At 45.2% G+C, this 21391-nt stretch overlaps 1 protein-coding gene across 5 annotated transcripts in view; it reads right to left on the reverse strand.

The window, feature by feature from the left end:
• SMYD3 (SET and MYND domain containing 3) overlaps window positions 1–21391 on the reverse strand; it is a 780323-nt gene that overhangs the window by 112419 nt on the left and 646513 nt on the right. For all 5 annotated transcript variants that reach the window (XM_037013702.2, XM_073216722.1, XM_073216721.1 and 2 more), the window contains 2 exons: window positions 18649–18736; window positions 13921–14095 (listed from right to left, as the gene is read on the reverse strand). In XM_037013702.2, the coding sequence (XP_036869597.1) occupies window positions 13921–14095; window positions 18649–18736 (263 nt within the window). The remainder of the gene's footprint in view (window positions 1–13920; window positions 14096–18648; window positions 18737–21391) is intronic.

Below are 21391 nucleotides of genomic sequence, written 5' to 3' on the forward strand. Positions count from 1 at the left end.
GTCTAGCAATTAAACCCTTAAGTTTAAATTCAAAAGCATCCCAAAGATATCATAATTTTAAATTAATCTAAATGTGATTTAAATTCTAAATTGCCAAAAATACAAAATTAAGGCTACAAAGCTACTGAGAATTGGTTAAAAAACACTAAAAATGCTTAATTTTTTAAAAAAAGAAAATGAAATTTCAAAAATAAAGAAATCAAACATAGCTGAAATAATTCTATTACATAGGAAATGCCTAACCTTTACAAAGAAAAATTGTATTTCAAATAGGAATCTTTCAAATAATACTGAATTCCATTTTTTCAGCCTCCCAACATTTTTGGGATTTTTTTTTTTAAAGAGATATCTCAGGAAGCATCTCAATATGAATTTAGTCAATATTCAGGTAAGCACCTCTCACTATCAGTAATACAGACTGAACATTCTGAAAAAGCTGCTAAGTCACCACTGGTAAATTCAGCATATCCAGCAAAGAAGTCTTTCCTGGAATTTGTATTTGGTAAACTGACTTTTGATGAAAGGGCTATCAGTAATCGATTTTCAGCAAATTGATCTGAAGCTCTTTTATTTAAACTAGCTTTTCTCAAACTCATCTGACCAGATCCTTTTTCATGTCATATCAGTGGAACAACTATCTCTGGGAACATACTTTGGAAAACGCTACAGAACAAGGGCGGGCTCAGCTGCTTGCACTTGAGGCCTGGGGAGTAGCAAACTTTGGTTATATTAAGTAAAAACTGATGACAGGGTAACTAATGAGAAAAAGTACTTAACTTTGACTCAGATGTTATATTTCTATGAATCGTCAGACTCTGTTCTATTCACCCATCTCTAAGAGCAAATAATTCCACATTTTCTATTAATTTTTTGAATTAAAACAATATATTTTCATAGAAACCGTGGGTGAGAATGAGATGTTTGCCTTCTTTCTCTCATGTTCTTTGGTTCTGAAAAGCAGGATGCCTTCATGTCTTACTGTTCTCCCACTCACAGGGGTCCCTGGGACAACTGCCAGCAGAGTGCTAGTAGGGAAAAACAGGATTTAGGGCAGGACCACACACCTATGAGCCCACTGGGTTGGGAGAATACAGAGGAGGTGGATGACTGGAGCGGCCTGGTGGGGCGTGGTGGCACCACAGCAAACAGACAGCATGTGCCTGGTTTCAAAAGACCACTGCTGCCTAGCCCAGCCTAGCCTAGCCACTCATTTTGGGGCTACCAGATCCTTCTCACCAGATTATTCTCAACTAGAAACTCTAGACACAGTGCGGTGGATGCCTGCGCCCAATCCCTTGATGTTGACGCTATACGCACAATAACGCAGCCTAAGGCTGTACTGGCCACACTGCGCTCGTCTCCCCCAGCTTCCCTTGCCCCACACACATCAGTTAGGACTCTTTCTGTTGTATGAACAAGAAACCCAGTTTGAACTTGCTGACAAAAAAATGTTATTTATCAGCCTAAATGTTTACATAACCCCATAGTACAGGGGTAAATTTGGTTCTGAGAAATGCTTGAACAATGTGACCAGGATCTCTCTACATTTCTCACCTTTGCTTCTTGGTTTTGATCTCCACTCCCTCTCTTAGTGGTCCCAGGAGACCTAACAGCCTGCATCTCTTGTGGCTACATGCTTTGTCAATTATAAGCAACAGTAGAGGGGAAGTCAGCTTTCTTAATACCTCAAATAAAAGTCCACAAATGGACCACACTAACTGGTGTGACTTGGATCTGGGGGCCAGGGAAATGCGATTCTGTAGCTTAAGCGAGTCACGGGCTGCCCCTGCGGTCAGTTACATGCAGAGTGCATGGCTAGGATGTAAGAGGCGCTGTTAAGGAAGAGAATGGAGGAATTAACACTCATGGGGCAACCAAACGATCCGCTACAAAACATGGGGAAAATCCTCCAGGCTGTTGAATTTCTAACACAAACGCAGACTCGTCCATGAATTCCTGCTTAAGTTCATCTTGTTATTGGTTAAATGTTTCTGAGATAGTTTTGAATTTTGGTTTAGTCCCCCAAAGTGTTACTTCTTCTTCTCAGCTTTGCACACCCCCTACAAATTTGATATATGTGAATTCTACATATTCATCTCCTTAAGTCTTTGATAAAAAATGACTCAGAACCAAAAAACAAACCTTTCAGAAGACCATTATATATTTCCCCAACAGCTTTATCAATTTGTATAGGACTACAGTTCGGAAATAGCTGTTTAGAAAGTATAAATAAACCTCACTAGCCCGTATGCTTCCATGTATGGAAAATGGAGCAAGAGATGTGGTCAAACGCCTTGCTGAAATCCAGGTGCCCTCTTTCTGTAGCTTTTCCAACATGAGTGTAGTCTTCCAGCTATGCTCCTTCCTGCCTGCAGCCAGAAATCTGTAAGGTACATGGGGGCAAAGGGCCTGCACAGAGTGACACACTTGCCCTCAGGCATGCCGGGCCCTTCCACGGCTCCATGGGTGGGGCCTCACCAGCCTCCCAGCCCATCTTCTCCTCGTGGACTAACAGACTTCCTCCCAGGCAGCTCGCTTGTCCTCTGGCCTGAGTGGGCCCTGCTACTCCACAACCTGAACTCAGAACCTCACTCCCAATGCAGCTGCTCTACCTTGCAAGTTTATCAGCCTTTGGATTCTCTTTACCACCTCTGAATCTTTTCCTTTCTGAAAATGTTACTATTTTCAAGTCAAATAGTGCAGTGAACATCTATTCTTCTGGTTGGTCTACCATGCACCCACCCTCCCAGCTCTCGAACAACTTTTGTCCCATTCCAAGTCCATGTTACTGGTGGGGCCGCCAGCACGTCAACTCTCTTGATCCAGGCAGGAGTGGGCAGGAGACCCAGAGAGGCCAAAACAGTCTGTCCAAAATACATATTTTTACATTTGGGACTGGAGGGAACAGCCCTTCCTGTTGTCACACAGCTAGAAGAGCATAGCCTGGGGACTGCTGGAAGCCACCTTCTCTATGCTGTGGGAGGCTGCCTGTGTGGGAAAGAACAAGGATGATGGAGAGGAAGGAGCAGGGCAGAGAAAGGCCCTCTGGGAGAGAAGGAGGCAGAGACAGAGACGGCTGGCAGTGTTGCTGGGGGAACCCGATGACCAGACTATGTCCCCTAATTGAGTCACACCAGATCTGTCCCAGGCTGTGCAATTATGTGGCAGCAAAGTCCCACCAGTGCTCAGGCAGCCCGAGGGGACTTCTGTCACTTGTGACAAAAAGAATAGATTCGTGCAGTAGGAAGGCAGGGTGGTGTATCTGGAAAGAGCGCTTCCCGTCACACTGCTAACAGTCCAGACCTTCATAACCAAGCAAATCTGCAAGCAAATGGACTCAAATGCTTCTTTGTAAATTACCACAACATAAATGATCCCGAGGCCTGAGTTTGAACACCAGCTCTGCCGCAGGTGGGCTAGCCCCACAGGCCTTGGCCTCCGCCTCCCCATGCCCAGGCGGGATGGGCTAATTCTTCATCACTATGGCTGTGAGTAGAAGGATGAGGTCCACAGTAGGCACATAATAAATAACAGCAATTCCTTTTCAGTTTAAGAAAGTCAGAAGGTAGAGAGAGTTCTTAAAGTCCTTTCCCCTACCCCTCTCTACAGATGACGCTAACAAATAACTGGTTGATGTTTTTACGATTCCTGAAGCCAATTTATCTTACTCTGGGAGGATATTGCTGTGATATTTCCCATTACAAGTGAGAGCAGATTTGTTCCTCTTTAATTCCGAAGGGCAGCGTGGTACTGACTGGTGTCCTTCGTGAGAGAAGGGCAATTCCTGCAACCCACTCACTCTTTGTAGGGTGTGCCTCCGCTCCCCCTCCCTGCTCCCAAGCCCCTCCCTCTGCCTGCTTGAGGTCTCAGCCCACCGCTCTCTGGGCTCCAGTGTCCTAGCACCTGGTCGGGCCACTTCCCTTGAGCCTATCTAACAGTGAGAACATGACATATTTCTCACCAGTATGCTCTCAGGAGCCAACGAGCTTTGTACTATTCAGTCCAAAGGGTATTTTTTGTGCTCAGAATAACTAACTTGACTATCTCAAATGCTAGGAGCTGTCATTCTGGGGGCCATTTACTCCCTATCTTTCATTTCTTTCAAGGACCTCTTACTGGTCCCTACAAATGTGATCACCATTCTCTCTCAGTGATCAAATTTATGAGGTTTGACAAAATCAGTTTCACTGTGCAACTTAATTGAAGGTCCATTCATCTACCCTTGAAGAATTTCTGAAGACTCAGTAAGGATGTCTCTCAAAATACACAGATAAATAGCATGTGAGGATGCTGATCAAAAAAAATTTTTCAATCACAAAATATATACTTTATGTGAGATTGAAATTGGTTTTAATCAATTCTTTTTGAGCCTTTCACAGTTACATCCATCATTTCCCATTCCTCAGGCCTGCCTGATTTTTCTATTGGCTCCCTACAGGGGAAAATGGGATTTTTTTCCCGCTACTTTCTCTTCGAAGAGCTAAGAAAAAAGAAAAGTGATGGCAGCCATGTAGCTGCAGGGGCAGCCAAGCAAGAGATTGATTCAACAGGAGAAATTCAATGCATCCCAAAAGATTCCCTAGGATTTGATATCCTGCTGCTTAGGGTACAATTTGTTATAATAAGAAACTGAAGATTTTCTGTCAGGAAAGTCAAAGTGCTCAGTGATGGCTTGTGAGTGTTAAAAAAAAAAAAAGAGAGAGGGAGAGACAGAGAACTACAATGGGAAATGATTACATTCTGCAAATGCTTTCAAAAACAGGAAAACTAAAGACCACTTATCAGAGCAGATACATTGCTCATAATACACTGGTGACGAGAAGACTAAGTGTCTTCCCCCAACAGGTGACCTTGTCCCTGGGGGAATATGGTTTTCACCTTGCTATGCAGGGAGTGTTTCCTGGAAATCAAGCAAATGCAACAGAGGAAAGTACTTCCTCCATCCTGGTCTAGTGTCCCAGGAGTCAAGGTGGGTGTAGGTGTGGGAATGGGCGGGGTTGGCCCACAGCTGTGGGGCTTGGGGGCAAAGGGGAGTCGGTATTCTTTTCCCGGGTGAGGACGGAAAGCAAGGGAGGGTTTGCGATGTGAAACCTTTGAGTTTTGATTGAGAAAGTATATGGGCCCAAATGAAAGATTTCCAAGGAGGACAGACCCAGATAGGAAAACAGCTGAAACCTGGAGACAGATCTGGGAATTAGCACGGGAAGCCTCAGAGATGAGAGAACAGGAAGCCTTTCAAGGAGCATGAGCATCTGTGCCCTGGATGAAGGCTGTCAGCGGGAGCTTGAATTTTCCTTGGACATCGCCACCAGGGGAGGGAGAAGGCTTGGGGCCCTGCGGGTTTGCTTGGAGAAAAACTTAAGCCAGAGAGTTATCCAAAGGTGGGAGGCAGGTTCCAGTGGCTCTCCTCATGGTCTAGGCCTTTCTCAGGGGACTAACTGCTAAAATGAGTCACGCTGGCACGGGGCATCTGGAGTGCTGCCATACACCCACCTCGTCCTCACCTGGAGCCTGGGTGGTAAAGGAGGGGCTTGGAGGCAAGAGGCAGCAGGATTTGGGGAAGGATACAAGGGGAAAGTGGTGTCAGGTGGGTTTTTCCACATTGCTCTAAAATAAAGGTTTGAGGAATACCAATTAACTTAAAGAGGCTCCAGTGCATCCTCCAGCTTCCAGCAGAGGACAGTAATGAGCACAGGCCAGAGCTGAGTCAGATGGCATGGCCACTTAGGAACTTTCTCTAGAACCCGTGCTGATCAGGGACCTCTGTTTGCCCAGGTATCTTAGTAGGTAAGTGGATATGAATCTGGAGGGGCCTTTAGCACTACATTTCAAAACAAAAATCCAAGCAGGTGGCCAAAGCTGGCAGCTGGGTAGCTGGGGAGTCCACAAAGACAGAGCAAATTTTTTTAGTCAAATGATCTGGGTAGAAGTGTTAAGGACAGGAGTGCCATGCAGAGATGTTACTACCATGAGGACAGCATCACTCATGCCAGGGTAACTCTTTCCCACAAGTGTGCCCTGGTCAGAAGGGGATGCCTCTTCTTATGGAGACTGTGGTCTAGTTTTTGGTCTGGGTTCAAGTTCAATGGAAGGGTGGCAGTGATGTAGGAATATGAGTTCTGATTTGAAATGAAAAGCTCTGATATTCTCACTCTGATGATGACAGGGAAAAGGTACGTGATTCCCGGGGAGCCAGAAAGATTGCTGGAATGGATAGGGTTGCCCCATGGCTGTGGGGTTTGGGGCAAAGAGGAATTCATATTCTTGCCCCAAGTAAGGATGGGAAGTAAGGGTAGATCTCAAATGTAAAATGCAAGTGGTGTCATGTCACAGATCACCCAGGAGAATGAACAACCACCTAACCTCATTCTACCGGATTTCTCAGCATCACCCATGGCCTCCAGGGCACTCAGAATGCCTGTGCATGTATGTGTTTAATTTCTGTTGATATTTAACCACCTGGTTAGTTGCAGATGGGACTGAAGAACCTCTCTAGGCAGATTATCTCTCACAGCAGAACTTCTGTCTTACATATTATTTTATAATAAAGGTAGCTGAGAGTTCAAAGATTTGATTTTAAGGCTGTATTAAAATAGTTGCATGAAAAAGCCATGCCAGTGTGGGCAGGTAGTGACCATTCGTGGCCACTTACATGGGGTCCTTTTCATGTCCCAGGAATCATTGTGCTGCCTGAGCCTTGGTAAGCATTGGACAATCGACAGCTTTTTCTGCATGGAGGGTTGGTCCTGGTGAAGGCTATTAGGAGAAAAATTTAATCTCCCACCTTAAAGCACTAACTTATGGGTACTGGTTCATTTGGTGACTTCATTTTTTATGAGCAGAATAAGTGACCTATAAATGTTTGAAGATACAGAAATCACAAAACGAACTATGCTAAAGCAAACCAATGGACTACTGGGTCACCGAGTATAAAGTTAGATATGTGAATAGCAGTAATGCCTCAAATGTATGCAAATAAGAATTTCTGAGTAATAATCATTTCTAAAAAAACCAAAAAGTATGTATTTGTATACTAATGAATGAATAAAGATGCATGTATAAAAAAGGAAAAAAAATGCCATGCCAAATTATTATATCCCTGCCCCCGGCCCTCTCCCAATCAGTGTCCCCAGGATGCTGGCTTCTGGTAACCAACAAGTACCCACCACTAGGACTAGTACTGGGCTGATCATGCAGAGTACTGAGGTTGACTCCTAGAGACCCGAGCATGCTAGGCCTTGGCTGCTGGGTATCCTTAGAGCTCCTGAGCTCAAGTAGAAGCCCTGAGAGCAAGAAATTATTTTACTAAGCCAAGACAGTTGACTTATTTTACTATGCCAAGATGATGGGTCCAAATTCATGCAAAATAAATGTTGGGGGAGTTATTCCCTGGCACTGGTGTTCTCCAGGAATGGAAATCAGGAGGCAATATTTGGGCTAGATACAGCCAGCGTCATGGGCTGAATTATGCCCCTGTAAAATTCCTATGTTAAAGCCCTAACCCCCAGTACCTAAGAAGGTGGTTGTATTTGGAGAAGGGGCATTGAAAGAGGTGATTAAGTTAGACGAGGCCTTGAGGGTGGACCCTAACCTGACTGGTGTCCTGTTAAACAGAGGAGCTTTGGACACGCACAGAAATAGCAGGGTGGGTGTACACAGAGGGAAGTCACATGAGGACACAGTGAGAAGGCAGCCATCTGTAAGGCACAGGAGAGCCTCAGAAGAAACCAACCCTGCGGGCACTCTGACCTTGGACTCCCACCTCCAGACCTGTGAGAACACATTTCTGTTGTGTAATCCCCGCATCTGTGGTGCTTTTTATTGGCAGCTCTTCTAGAAGACTAACAGCCAGGTTTGGTGGGAGTGTGATGGGGTGAGGACATCGGCTCCGAGAACACTGTGAAGAGGGCTCAGGAAAACAAACATCAGCTCCTCTGCATGAGGCTTTAAGAGAGCACAATGAATAAAGTCAATCTGTGAACTGCAGGAGGTGTTAAGTACTTGACCCACTGAAGGGCTCCTACTCCAGCACCATTAAAGCCTGTTCAATCTGGTGAGGCCTGATCTGGCCCTAGAATTCCTCCTCAGGTGCTCAAATGCCTGCTTTTCTGGAGGGACCCACAGGTGACACTGTGGTTGCCACAGGTGACACTTCGGCAGCCGAAGACTATTAATAAGCTCCTCCAGAGCTGGGCCTTTGTTTTGTTTTGGCTCTTTTATTTATCAATATTTGTTTTGCACAGTGCATGTAGCAGGTATCAATATTTTTGTTGAAAAAGTGAATAAGTTCCCGAACCAGGAGCTTGAGAAGTTTCCATGCGAATGATCCCTGACCCTGTGCACACAGCGGACCAGCTGTTCACTGAGTGTGGGAGATGCTCAGTCATTTGGCAGTCCACACAATTCATGGTCTGTCTCCTTCTAACAAGGCTAACCAAAGGTCACAAATAAGACTGAGGCTCCTGCAGATATCTGCTCTCCTAAAGGCTCCCATCTGCTGCTGCGGATGTGTAAGCACCCCCACAAACTTGGGACGGGAGAAGGAACAGTAGATCTTCATTTTCTTGTCTAAGAAGAAATTGGCAGCAGAGAGAAAGAGGCCCAAATCAGATATATCAGGTAACTCAGTGTTTTACATAAATGCACACAATGCCTAAAGTCACGTACAGGGGTTTAGCCACCAAAGACACTGTGATTGAAAATTGCTGTGTGGAAGAAAGTGATTAAGTGGCTAAGGATTATTGTCCACATCAGTAAGCAGAGAATAAAAAAATTTGTTCATTCACTGGTTGAAATGATTCTGTAAACCTCACCACAGAAGACAGATGGCAAATGAGATAAGTGAACAGGACACTGGTTGAAGTGCAGACACTCATCTCCCCTCCCAGGTAGAGAAGTGGCTGCATTTACTGTCCAGGGCCTGCTCTGTGGCTGTGGCACTGGGCACCCCGGCCATGGACCCTGCCCTCTAGGAATGGGGCACGTCCACTGACACCAGCACCCCCGGAGAGCAGCCTAGCCACTGTGTGCCACCTGGAGAGACGACAGAGGCAGGCCAGGTCAGTGCTGGGTGAGCGGGCCACCTGCTGGAACCACACCCACTCGCTCTGGAAGGGAACATCACACCGACTGACGACAAAGATCCACAGCAGAGCAGCTGCAGGTCTGCAGAAGAAAGGGAGCTTGGAAACAGCAGCGGAAGATACTGCTGGGATTGAGCCTTTTATTTTATCAACTTCCCGAGGGAAAAGTTAAAAAATCACTGCCGAATAAAGATGGGTAAGGCTGCTCTGTAATTACTGGCATCTCTGAGTTATAAACACCTGACTTGTAAATGTGTCATGTACACAAACTACCAGCTGCATCTGACTTCTCTTCCATGGTGCCTTCTGACAACGAAGTGCAGGAAACTGAGCTGAAAGTGCGTTCGTTCCAGCTCCCTTCTCCCTGGGGGGATTTTATTGCACCTCTGCCCCCCATCATGCTTGCACTCACATCACCCAGGGTCCCTTCCTCTTTCTTTTCCAGGAAACTCATAAAAATGTCATCCCACTACTACAAAAATACTCTTTGAAGACAACAAAATCAATACCAGCAAATCTCACCCTATAAGAGCAGGCCTTGATCAAGGAAAAGGAAAAGGCCCTTATATATTTTGAACTGAATTTAGAGCAGATGTTATAAAAGCCATGCCATCCATGCCCAGTTCTTTTCAGAAAAGAGTGGCATTTTGGTGGACGGGGGACACAATTTGGGGAGAGTTTCCTACATTGAAAAGGAAGCTAACTTTGGATGTAGCTAGTTAGCACTTGGGAATTTACCATGTAGACTTACCTAATGGATTCAGTCACATCCGGACACAAAGACACAGCACATGGATGCTAATCACAGCATTGTTTGACATAGTAAAACACAAATGGGAACAGAAGACTGATCTACAAGTTGTGGCATATTCATAGATGAAACACCATGCATGTGTTAAAAAGAATGAGGTAGACACTCAGGAGCTGACCTTGACAGATGTCCACACTTTGTTGTAAAGTGAAAAAAGTAGGTTGTAGAACACAGGGTAGAGATGATCCTATTTTTTTCTTCCCTCTGCCCACTGAGGAGCGTTCATGGCTTCTCCGCCCCTTCCCTCTTTCTCACGCGCCTCCCTCCCTACACCTTACTGGGCATGTTCAACGGATCAAGAATCTCCCCAGCCAGATGAGCAGAGGAGAGGCAGGCAAGAGGAGCAGCAGCAGAGCCCATGGGGCGCTGCTGAGGGGAGGAGCGCGGAAGGGGAGGAGGAGGGCCTCCAGGGGGTGAGAGCGGCCGGGAAACAGTGCCAAAGCGCGGGCCGAGGAGCCCAGGGGCCTACTGTTCATGGTGGCGGGCGGGCAGCACCAGGGGCTCAGGAAAGAAGCATGCCCCGGGTCTCTTTAGGGAGCAGGAAAAGAGTCTGAACGATGAAGGTGATTTTCACCTTTGTCTTCTTTTGTAAACGTCCTTTCCTAGAAGTATACACTAGTCTGCCAACAGAAATTAACAGGACTTGTGTGAATATAGGAAAGTTCTCCTCAAGGCCTTAAAGAGCCTCTGTCTCTCCCTATCATCCTCTGACTCATAAAGAAAATCAGCTTTAATTTGTACTCAACATAATTTAAATCTTAATTTTCAAGCTATGTTCAATTTTGGTTTTGTATTTCTTTCTCCTTTTATAGTTTTTTCAAGAAATGTATACATTGGTGATATTGTGGGCTGAGCAGCCTTCCCAGGGCTAGGCTGGTAACCTCACCATAATCCTCAATACCTTCTTCAATACCAAAATGCTGTCCAAGTTCTAAACTGCCAGTTGGCAAACCAACTTTTGGAACCCAGTTCATCTTATGGTTACGATTTGATTGAATTAAATTTTTTAATAACATGTATGAAATACTGTTAAAATTACTTTCATTCTGTTTAATGTATATAATGCTGAAGTACAGATGCCATGCACACATTATCACAAATACACACCCAGATACTCTAAGAACTATCATGAGCTAAAGACTGTAAATTTTGCTGTATGTGAATTCCAACTTGCTTTATGAAACATAAAGAACATGTTATTATGTTGCATCATGAAAAGAACTTACTTGTATTGAGTAAAAATAACAGAGCAACAAGGGAGCTGGGGCAACACAGAGATGTGGATACAAATGGGACACGCCACCAGCCTCTCTGAGCTGCAATGCAGTCAGCTGAGGTCAGGAGTGACAAAGCCATCTAGAGACTAGACCTCAATCTCCTTGTTGCCAACAGTATATTAATGCTGTAAAACTGTTACAACAGATGGCAACCCAAAGCTAGCTAACTGCCTGTGTCCTTGGCGGAAGGGGAAACACAGGGCACACCGAAGGCATTTGGGGGAGACCTTGCCGATGCCGGTGCCCATGGTGTGAATTTCCTCCTGCATACCTGGGGGGCAGAAACCACTGCCAATCCCCATTCCTGCCTCCCATCTTAAGACTGGTAGGGGCTTGCAGGGCATCTCACCCATTTGCTCCTTCTTTCCTCTTTTCCCTGAGCTGAAGGGGAAAAGGGAGCATGCCAGCACCCACCCCTCTCCTTTCGTTTTACTTTGTGGGGTCTGGCTTACTTATAGCCTTTCCTTCCACTACACCTTTGAAAGCAAATGGTTCAGACCTCATTTGCTTGAAGTGGATCAATGCAGACTGGATTTCCTGAAATACAGAACACCACAGAGCAACTCCATAAGCTCCAGGGAAGAGAAACCAAGGGAGGCTTGGAAAAGTGTCACCCAGCCTACAGAGTGTACATTCGCAGAAAGATTGTGACCTGCCAAATACCAAGAGAATCCGAACTGTATTCCTAAGAACACGGAATATATGTGGGTGACCTGAGCCTCACAAGAAAGGCCTCTTTGTTTGACTTAAGCTTAAGTAGGTGAAACTGCCAGTCAATTAAGGAATGTTAGTTCTTCAGAGGAGCTTTGATAGGTATGGAGAGAGGATTCACAAATTTGTGCAAAACGAGCACCCTCAAAGTGCATGTGGCCTTCTTTATGCAGTGGAGGGGCCAATGCCAGGCTCCTGTGCTGAGCAGCCTGGAGGCCTCCACTCCCCCTGCAGCCCATGGTTTGGCTTCCTGAGACCCGGCTGTGGAGCGCAGAGGTAACACCAACCATCCCTGACCTGCCCCTCACTGCAACACTGAGGCTCAGAAAATGAAGCCTTATCTTTTTGTGTTCAATTCATACTTTCTGAGAACCCACAAGATTCATCATACCAAAGAGACATTTCATGCTCATGGGAAAGTCTACAGTCTCAGCCCTAAAGGCAATCTCTTACAGGTTTGATTAAAAGCTGACTCACAGTCTGGATTCCAAAGCTGTTCAACCACAAGGCAGTGGCAGACACCACCTACCGAAGTTCTGAGAACACCCTCAGGGTCACCCTGGTGCACAGCTGGCCTAGGAACCCCTGTCATCCCCCTGGCTGGTGGGGTCTTTGCCATCTGGAAGCTCCTTTCTGCTTGCACCACACTCTTGGCCCAGACTTGGCTTCCTGACCAAGGGTCGCATGTCCAGCTTGCTACCTTTGCCTGAACTGGTATCCTAGACCCTGGACTTGTTCCTGTTCTTATCATGTGGATCCTGGTAACTCCCCTCTCAGTCATCTCCTGAGGCTCTTCCTCAAGTGGGAACAGGCAGTGCCCTGGGCTCTGCCTCCTCCCCTCCTGCATCTCCACCTCTCCTCCGCCTGCACCCCTCCTGTACCTGCACCTCTCCTCTGCCCGTACCCCTCCTACACCTGCACCTCTCCTCCACCTGCACCCCTCCTGCACCTGCGCCTCTCCACCTGCACCCCTCCTGCGCCTGCACCTATCATCTACCTGCACCCCTCCTCCACCTGCACCAATCGTCTGCCTGCACCTCTCCTCCACCTGGATCCTCCCACTGCTCCACTCCACTGGGCTGGCATGTCTGCAGGATCTTCAGAACTATCCAGCACAGCACTCCTTCTCCCTGAGACCTCTCCAGCCCTCTCCGTGTCCCGGATGCTTTCGGGGCACCTTCCCAGCACTGAGTGACCTAGTTTCCTGCTGGCAATGGTTACTCTGACCTCAGATGACGGTACATGTATCTGTGCGTTCTTCCCCTTGGACTGATCTGCCTCAACTTCCAAACTCATGTTCTTAGCCCCCCATACAAACCAGGGATCCACACCCACCAGCACCAAACTCTAAACACCAGGCTTCCATGCAGCCAATGCTCCCCTGAACTGCAAGAGCATCTAGGGTCAAGACACCATGGGTTGGGAGGAGTTGAGGCCAGTCAAGAAACAATGAATTACCACAGTTCCTTCTGACTCAGTGGCTTGTTTTGCAGGGCTGACTTTCTGCTGTCCTCCTTGGGTCATAAGGTGGTCATGAGGTCCAATGATTCAAGTGAAGGCCCCCTGGGAACCCTGAAGCCCTGACTGACAGAAGAGACCATCATCAGTCAGCCAGACTGAGGTCCCCACCCTGGGCATCCTCTCCCGGATCAGCAGAGGCTAGTGACACAGCCTCTCCAAGCCAGGCTGAGCTGTGCACGCGCCTCCTGACCCCCACGCCCCGAGCCTGGTCCTGTCACTGCAAGTGGCGTGCTGTGTCATAAGCACCGGCTACATCGGCTCCACGTGGAGACACCATCTCGAGTCTCTGCACACCCACAGGGCCTGACACATGAAAGGAACTTTACCAGCCACAAATAAATGCACACAGAGCAAAATGAACAAAACAAGGTTTGATTTTACAAAACCTTTGTATCTGCTGATGGAGGAGCAGATGGGAACATTCAGCAGAAAGTAATAAGCTCCATGACCCCCTCACATCCAACCTTTGCCCAAACTGGAAACACTACAGCCTTCTGTTCAGTCAGCAGGGACTTACCTGTAGGGCTCCATGGTCCGAATGCCGTAGAACAAGGCCTCCTCCAACAGACCAAGGTTGATGCAGGCATCCATGGCGCAGTCCAGGACCTTCAGCTGGTAGATGTTGATGTCAGGAAGCCGTTCAGAGTTGCTGCTTATAATCGTTTGGCACATGGCCAGAACCTCTTCCCACTCTGTTATTAGCCTTGGTTAAGGAGTCATTGTTTTCCCCAGAAAACACAGAAGTAAAATGAGATTCTCTAAAAGGCTGAAGAGCTCCAGGCACAGGAGGGAAGGAAGGGCCCTTTATTTTGCACAGATGAGCTGCCTGAAAACACTCTTGAACAACAAAAACACATAAGTGGTATCTCAGAGAAGTAAATTCTGTTTACATCAACAAGCATCTTCTAACCAAGCCTGTGCTTGGCGGGGGAATTAAGATTTCCAAAGAGCAATTCTTCCCTTGTACTCCTGTATGTATTCTCTGGGCACACAGTCATGAAATGAATGCAGCTGTTTCTTAAACTGAACTAGAGATTAATTTGGTTCAGTTTAAATTATTTACCCTGTTAGTTTCTGTTTCAAATCTGATCTGAAATTTAAAAAGTCTTAGGGAGATTCCTTTGTAAAAAGGGGGAATTCCTTTTTGCTGCTGTGCCATTCAAATCTGGGACATACCTGAAACCAAATATACAACCACAGGCACATATTAGGGGAAGCTGTTTGAAGAAATTCATTTCCACTAGATCTGATATTTACAATTTTTTATTATGAAGAAAAATGATCCAAGCCTATATTTCACCTCCCCTCTAAGAGCTCCAAGAGGCATTTTTATTTAAATCCTCAAAATAAAAGATAACATTAAGAACATTGCTTATGCACATAAATGGTGGACACAGGGAAATAATGCATTAAAAGGATGGGCAGGAGACCCAATACCCACTTTTGAGCTACTGACTTTCTGACTAGCCTGGAATCCATAACTTACTCTCATGGAGCCTTGGTGGGGCCTCACTTTTTAATACTGCCACTCCCTGTCCTCTTCCAGAGAGAGTCGAAGGATTGAGAACATGACACAGGAAGCATGCCTTGAATCCCTTTGAGATGAATTCCCTACACAGGACAGCTGGAAGAAAGGGTTCAAGTCCCTGGGGCCTCCCAGTTCTTCCCCATTCTGCTGTGTTAGGCCAGGCGGAGGCCTGGGAGGCTGCTGGGATGGGACTGGCCCTGCTCCCACCCCTCCCCACCTTCAGCCTGGGAAGCTCTGAAGTCATCTGCTTTCACAGGCTGGGATCCCACGAGGGTGAAAAAGTTTGCCGATTTCAGATACCGCAGAAATGGCATGGCCTCTGGAGAAAGCTGGATTTAAATCTAAGCTTGTCTGTCACTGATCAGATTTGAGGTTCTGGGAAGATCACTGATGTTTTGAGGTAGGCCAGAAATAAAATTGCCTAATGTCCACTGTAAGATTTAAGTAAGATACTATACGTAAAATTAAAAAAGAAATTCTTTGTGCTCATGGTGAGCTAGGCAGAGTCCTGGGTAGAGGGACACAGTGAGAAAACATTCAGTAGCACGACCTCTGAGCATGACAAGGCTTAAGAACAATGGTTCAGTGGACTGAGGGTGATGGAGCTGCCCTGCCCCATGCCCACATACCTCCTCTTCACAGTGCAGGGCTCTCTCCACCCCGACCCAACCCAGAGCCCTCCTCATGGAGGCTCTGACACTGCACACCCACCCCAGCAGAAGCTTCTTTATCCCTCCCTCCAGCAAAATCCATCCATGCCCTCAGGACACTCTGCTTTCCAGAACACGAGCAAACACTGCAGTAACCAGTCCTGTGTGGGAGTGGGACAGTATCTTCATGAACCCGCCAGTGGGGGCCTCCTGGAGGCCTAATCCTTTACCTCCAAAGCTCCGCTTCCTTAGTAAGAATTTAAGGCTGAGGACCTTTCTACTGGACCTCTTGTCCCTTACTCTACAATTTCAGGGTGAGCCGTTCTCTAAGGTGTTGACTCTGATCTCCAAAGAGGCACATTTATTGCAGAGCAGCGAGTTCGTGAGTCTTTTGCATTCGTCTGCATGTTTCAAGTTTGGTGAATGTGTCTCCTGGGGGAGGCGGTATCGGCCATGGCGGGGCTGACCTCCCTGGCTTTTCATTCTAGGATTAGATATTTGAAAAACTGTCATGAGGTAAGACTGTCTCTTTCACAACGCTAGACAGTTCTGTGGCAAGACTGTGCCCCTTACTTTAACATTGTGCTATCTGACCTCCCTATTTGCATATTCATTTTTATGCTCCAAGTCACTTTAAAGAGGCATGAGGTGATAAGCCTTAGAAGTGAAAACCAGACGTGACATTCTGCAGCCACTGATAGGAATACGTCTCCTGACTGATTGCCCAGCAAGCTGGAAGGGACCGCACGCCAATTTCCCTTCACAACATTGGCAGCCGACACAAACCTTTCCTGTGAAACACCCCACTGAGCAAAAAAAAGGAACCATTCTAACTAAGAGGCTTTTCCCCCAAGCTAATGCTTTCATGTATTTGCTCAAAAGTTTAGTCACTGGCATCTGCCTCATCATTCTGATCCAGGGAGGAGCCAAGCTCTGGACCTCAGCAGGGCTGACAGCCCAGCAGAGAATGGACTATCAATGACAGAACACATACCTCTTTTTCTCAACACTTTCAAGTGTCCATGAGAGGATTAGGAGAAAAGAGAAAGGGGAGCAAAGTGAATCCATCTGGGAATTAATCAGCAAGTTGACTCACAGACTGTGGGACTACAGGGCTTTTACCTACCTCATCATGCTATCGTACTGCTCCAAAGCCTCATGCAGCCCCCCTTTTCCTGGAAGTCTGGTCCCCCTGTGCCTGGCATTTGGGGGCCTTGCTGCTCCCCTCCCCTCATGCCCCGCAGCTGCAGGGCAGCCCACTAGCTCACGTCCTGTGTACCTGAGACTCCCCTTCCCCATTGGGCAGGCCTGAGGATCTCTGCTCGGCCGCCTCCGAGGAACCTGCTTTAACCTCCCAAAGTTGAATATTGTGCCTTTGATGCCTTTCAAATACATATTTTACCAAAACATGTATTAATTTTATGTATTTCCTTCCCCACTAGGTGTGAGAATAATTTTTCTATATCTCTCTTAATATGTCCTACTCCAAATTGAATAGAAAATTCCAGATGTGATCAGATTAACCAACCCTACTACTGCTTCCATTTTCTATTCTCTAATTCTGTTAATGCAGCCCAAGATCACAGTCATTTGGGGTGGGAGAGTTAGAGAATACTCAAAATTCATTAAATTTTGCTAAGTACTGAGACCCTAAAATTCTTTCACATGCTCTGCTCCTAAGCTTTATTTCTATTCTATTCACACTTGAATTTTTTGACCCAACTAGAAGATTTTACATACACTCTAGCTGAATTTCATCTTTGTAGACGTGGGCATCATTCAAACCATCATGGGTCTTTTGGAGTTCTGGAATCTGCTGTCCCCACCTCCGCCACTTCCCCATCACTATGCATTCGGGAACATGATGAGCCTGTGTTCTGTATCTCCATTCAAGGCACAGAAGCAAAGGTGGAAGAGGACTGAGATGGGGACAAAGTGCTCCACAGTGACCCAGCTGGCGTCATTTTCAGTACAGCTACTGGACCATTTAGAAAGACGTCTGCTTACACCGGCATCTAGTATGCATTGTTGGCCTGCTTTTTCCTGAATCTACATGTCAACTTCACCAAAGAAAGTCATGACTCCAGGGGCCCCTGGCTCTTAGTGAACCCATGTGCAACCTGGGGGTCACAGCTTCCTTCTCCACTCCTTCAGTACCTGATTCCAGGTGCTTTACAAAAACTGCTTAAAAAACAGAAAACAAAAAACAAACAAACTCACTGGACTATAGATTTCAGAAGTTAACTTATTTCACCTTTAAAAATAGGAGCATTTGTCTAATTACCTCTCCTACTTTTTCACAATTCTTTAAAAATCACTGTCTATTAGAAACCTCATTTACAGATTTTCTTAGAGCTTGGATATAATTTACCCAAGGCCTCTTAATGACCTTTAACAATCTTTTCTATCTTCCTTGGTCTATTTCTTCTTACCGTGTGGCTTCCCTTGTCACATTCTTGCTCAAGTGAACTCCTCTACTGGAGGTGACCTTCCTGTCAGCCTCTGCCCCTGATTCAGGCTACCTCTCACGCAGTGTCGTATCCCCGGAGCCTTCCCAGATGACCTCCACCATAAATGATCCCCTCTTACTCTGAACTCTGACCCACTCTTGGTCCCTACTCTTCATGTCAAGAAAATTTATTTTGCAGTAACCCTCAGGGACCCCGTAATCATGGTTGATTTGATAGGAAGCTTCTAGATTTGAAGGTCAATGATGTTAAAATATAAGGATTCTAAGCTATTTTTTCCTTGATATGTAGGGTATGGAAGGAAGGGGATCCAGAAATGTGTTACCTTGTACATCTAAAGAGATTACTTCCTCCTGTCCTACTATTTACTGGCCATGATTCTCATTCTACCTAATGGTGGTGAGGTACACATGCTGCTCTGGCCACAGTCTGCCCTAGCCAGTCCCCACACTGTTGGCTGGGGTCAGGGATCAGCCTGTGGCCGTGGAACAGAATGAAGCTCACTGGCTCTTGAAGACTTCAAACCCTGGACCTGTGTAAACGCCAGGCTCCAACCAAAAAGGAAGCCATCCCAACACAATCCACAAGTAAAAGGATACTCCATTGTGCCTTCAATTCTTCAATTTTTTTCAGGGATTCTTGAACTTCCTTCCATACTTGCTCATCACCAGCTAGCATATCAGCATCCTAATCAGGCCACATTAAAAGAATAGAAAGGAAGACAAATGACTCAATTAGACAAAGATCTGAACATTACTACAAAGAAGATAGATAAATGGCCAATAAGCACATGAAAAGATGCTCAACATCATTAGTCATCAGGGAAATACAAATCAAAACCACAGTGAGATATCACTTCACACCCACTAGGATGGTTGTAATCAAAGAGGCAGATAGTAACAAGCATTGGTGAGGGTGTGGAGAAATTAGAACCCTCATTCACTATGGGTGGAAGTGTAAAATGGTGCAGCCACTTGGAAAACAGGCTGGCAGCTTCTCAAAAAGCTAAATATAGAGTTGCTATATCATTTACCAATTTGATTCTTGTGTGTGTGTGTGTGCACCCAAGAGAAATGAAAACATTTGTTCACACAAAAACTGGTGCATAAATGTTCATAGCAGCATGACCCATAATAGAAAACAAAGTGGAAACCCAAATGTCCATCAACTGCTGAAAAGATAAATAAAATGTGGCATATCCATAACGTGGAATATGAGTTGGCAAAAAAAAAAAAAAAAGGAAATATTAGTACATTCTACAACATGGATGAACCTGAAAACCATCATGCTAAGTGAAAGAAGCCAGTCATAATGGGGCACATATTACATGATTGCACTGAAATGAAAAGTTCAGAAGGGGCAAATCCACAGAGACAGAGAGCAGATTAGCAACTGGCAGTGGCATGGTGGTTGGTTAGGGAGAACTGGGGAGTGACTGCTAATGAGTATGGAGTTTTCTTTGAAGATATGAAGATGTTCTAAAACTGACTGTGGTGATGGTTCCACAACTCTGTGAATACACTGAAAACCAATGAACTGTACATTTTAACACACTCAATTGCATTGTATGTGAATTGTATCTCATTAAAGCTGAACATATCAGGAAGGGGAAGGGGGCAAGAGAAACAATCACTTGTTAGGAGACCTCCAGATAACCCTTTAATTAAAGTGAGAACAGAATAATGTAAGGTGAGTACAGTTGCACTCAAGTGAGCCCAGTGTGACCTTGGCAAAAACTATGAAAACAATAGATAATCCCTCTAATGGCAATAAGTACATATCTCTCAATAGTCACCCTAAATGTAAATGGACTTAATGCACCAATCAAAAGACATAGAGTAATAGAATGGATAAAAAAGCAAGACCCATCTATATGCTGCTTACAAGAAACTCACCTTAAACCCAAAGATAAGCATAGACTAAAAGTCAAGGGATGGAAAAACATATTTCAGGCAAACAACAGTGAGAAGAAAGCAGGGGTTGCAGTACTAATATCAGCCAAAATAGACTTCAAAACAAAGAAAGTAACAAGAGATAAAGAAGGCCACTACATAATGATAAAGGGCTCAGTCCAACAAGAGGATATAACCATTCTAAATATATATGCACCCAATACAGGAGCACCAGCATATGTGAAGCAAATACTAACAGAACTAAAGAGGGAAATAGACTGCAATGCATTCATTGTAGGAGACTTCAACACACCACTCACCCCAAAGGATAGATCCACCGGGCAGAAAATAAGTAAAGACACACAGGCACTGAACAACACACTAGAACAGATGGACCTAATAGACATCTATAGAACTCTACATCCAAAAGCAACAGGATATACATTCTTCTCAAGTGCACATGGAACATTCTCCAGAATAGACCACATACTAGCTCACAAAAAGAGCCTCAGTAAATTCCAAAATATTGAAATTCTACCAACCAATTTTTCAGACCACAAAGGTATGAAAGTAGAAATAAATTCTACAAAGAAAACAAAAAGGCTCACAAACACATGGAGGCTTAACAACATGCTACTAAATAATCAATGGATCAATGAACAAATCAAAATAGAGATCAAGGAATATATAGAAACAAATGACAACAACAACACTAAGCCCCAACTTCTGTGGGATGCAGCGAAAGCAGTCTTAAGAGGAAAGTATATAGCGATCCAGGCACACTTGAAGAAGGAGGAAGAATCCCAAATGAATAGTCTAACATCACAATTATCGAAACTGGAAAAAGAAGAACAAATGAGGCCTAAAGTCAGCAGAAGGAGGGACATAATAAAGATCAGAGAAGAAATAAACAAAATTGAGAAGAATAAAACAATAGCAAAAATCAACGAAACCAAGAGCTGGTTCTTTGAGAAAATAAACAAAATAGATAAGCCTCTAGCCCAACTTATTAAGAGAAAAAGAGAGTCAACACAAATCAACATAATCAGAAATGAGAATGGAAAAATCACGACAGACTCCACAGAAATACAAAGAATTATTAAAGACTACTATGAAAACCTATATGCCAACAAGCTGGAAAACCTAGAAGAAATGGACAACTTCCTAGAAAAATACAACCTCCCAAGACTGACCAAGGAAGAAACACAAAAGTTAAACAAACCAATTACAAGCAAAGAAATTGAAACAGTAATAAAAAAACTACCCAAGAACAAAACCCCGGGGCCGGACGGATTTACCTCGGAATTTTATCAGACACACAGAGAAGACATAATACCCATTCTCCTTAAAGTGTTCCACAAAATAGAAGAAGAGGGAATACTCCCAAACTCATTCTATGAGGCCAACATCACCCTAATACCAAAACCAGGCAAAGACCCCACCAAAAAAG

The sequence above is a fragment of the Manis javanica genome, chromosome 11, assembly GCF_040802235.1.
Source record: "Manis javanica isolate MJ-LG chromosome 11, MJ_LKY, whole genome shotgun sequence".
NCBI classification, from domain to species: domain Eukaryota; kingdom Metazoa; phylum Chordata; class Mammalia; order Pholidota; family Manidae; genus Manis; species Manis javanica.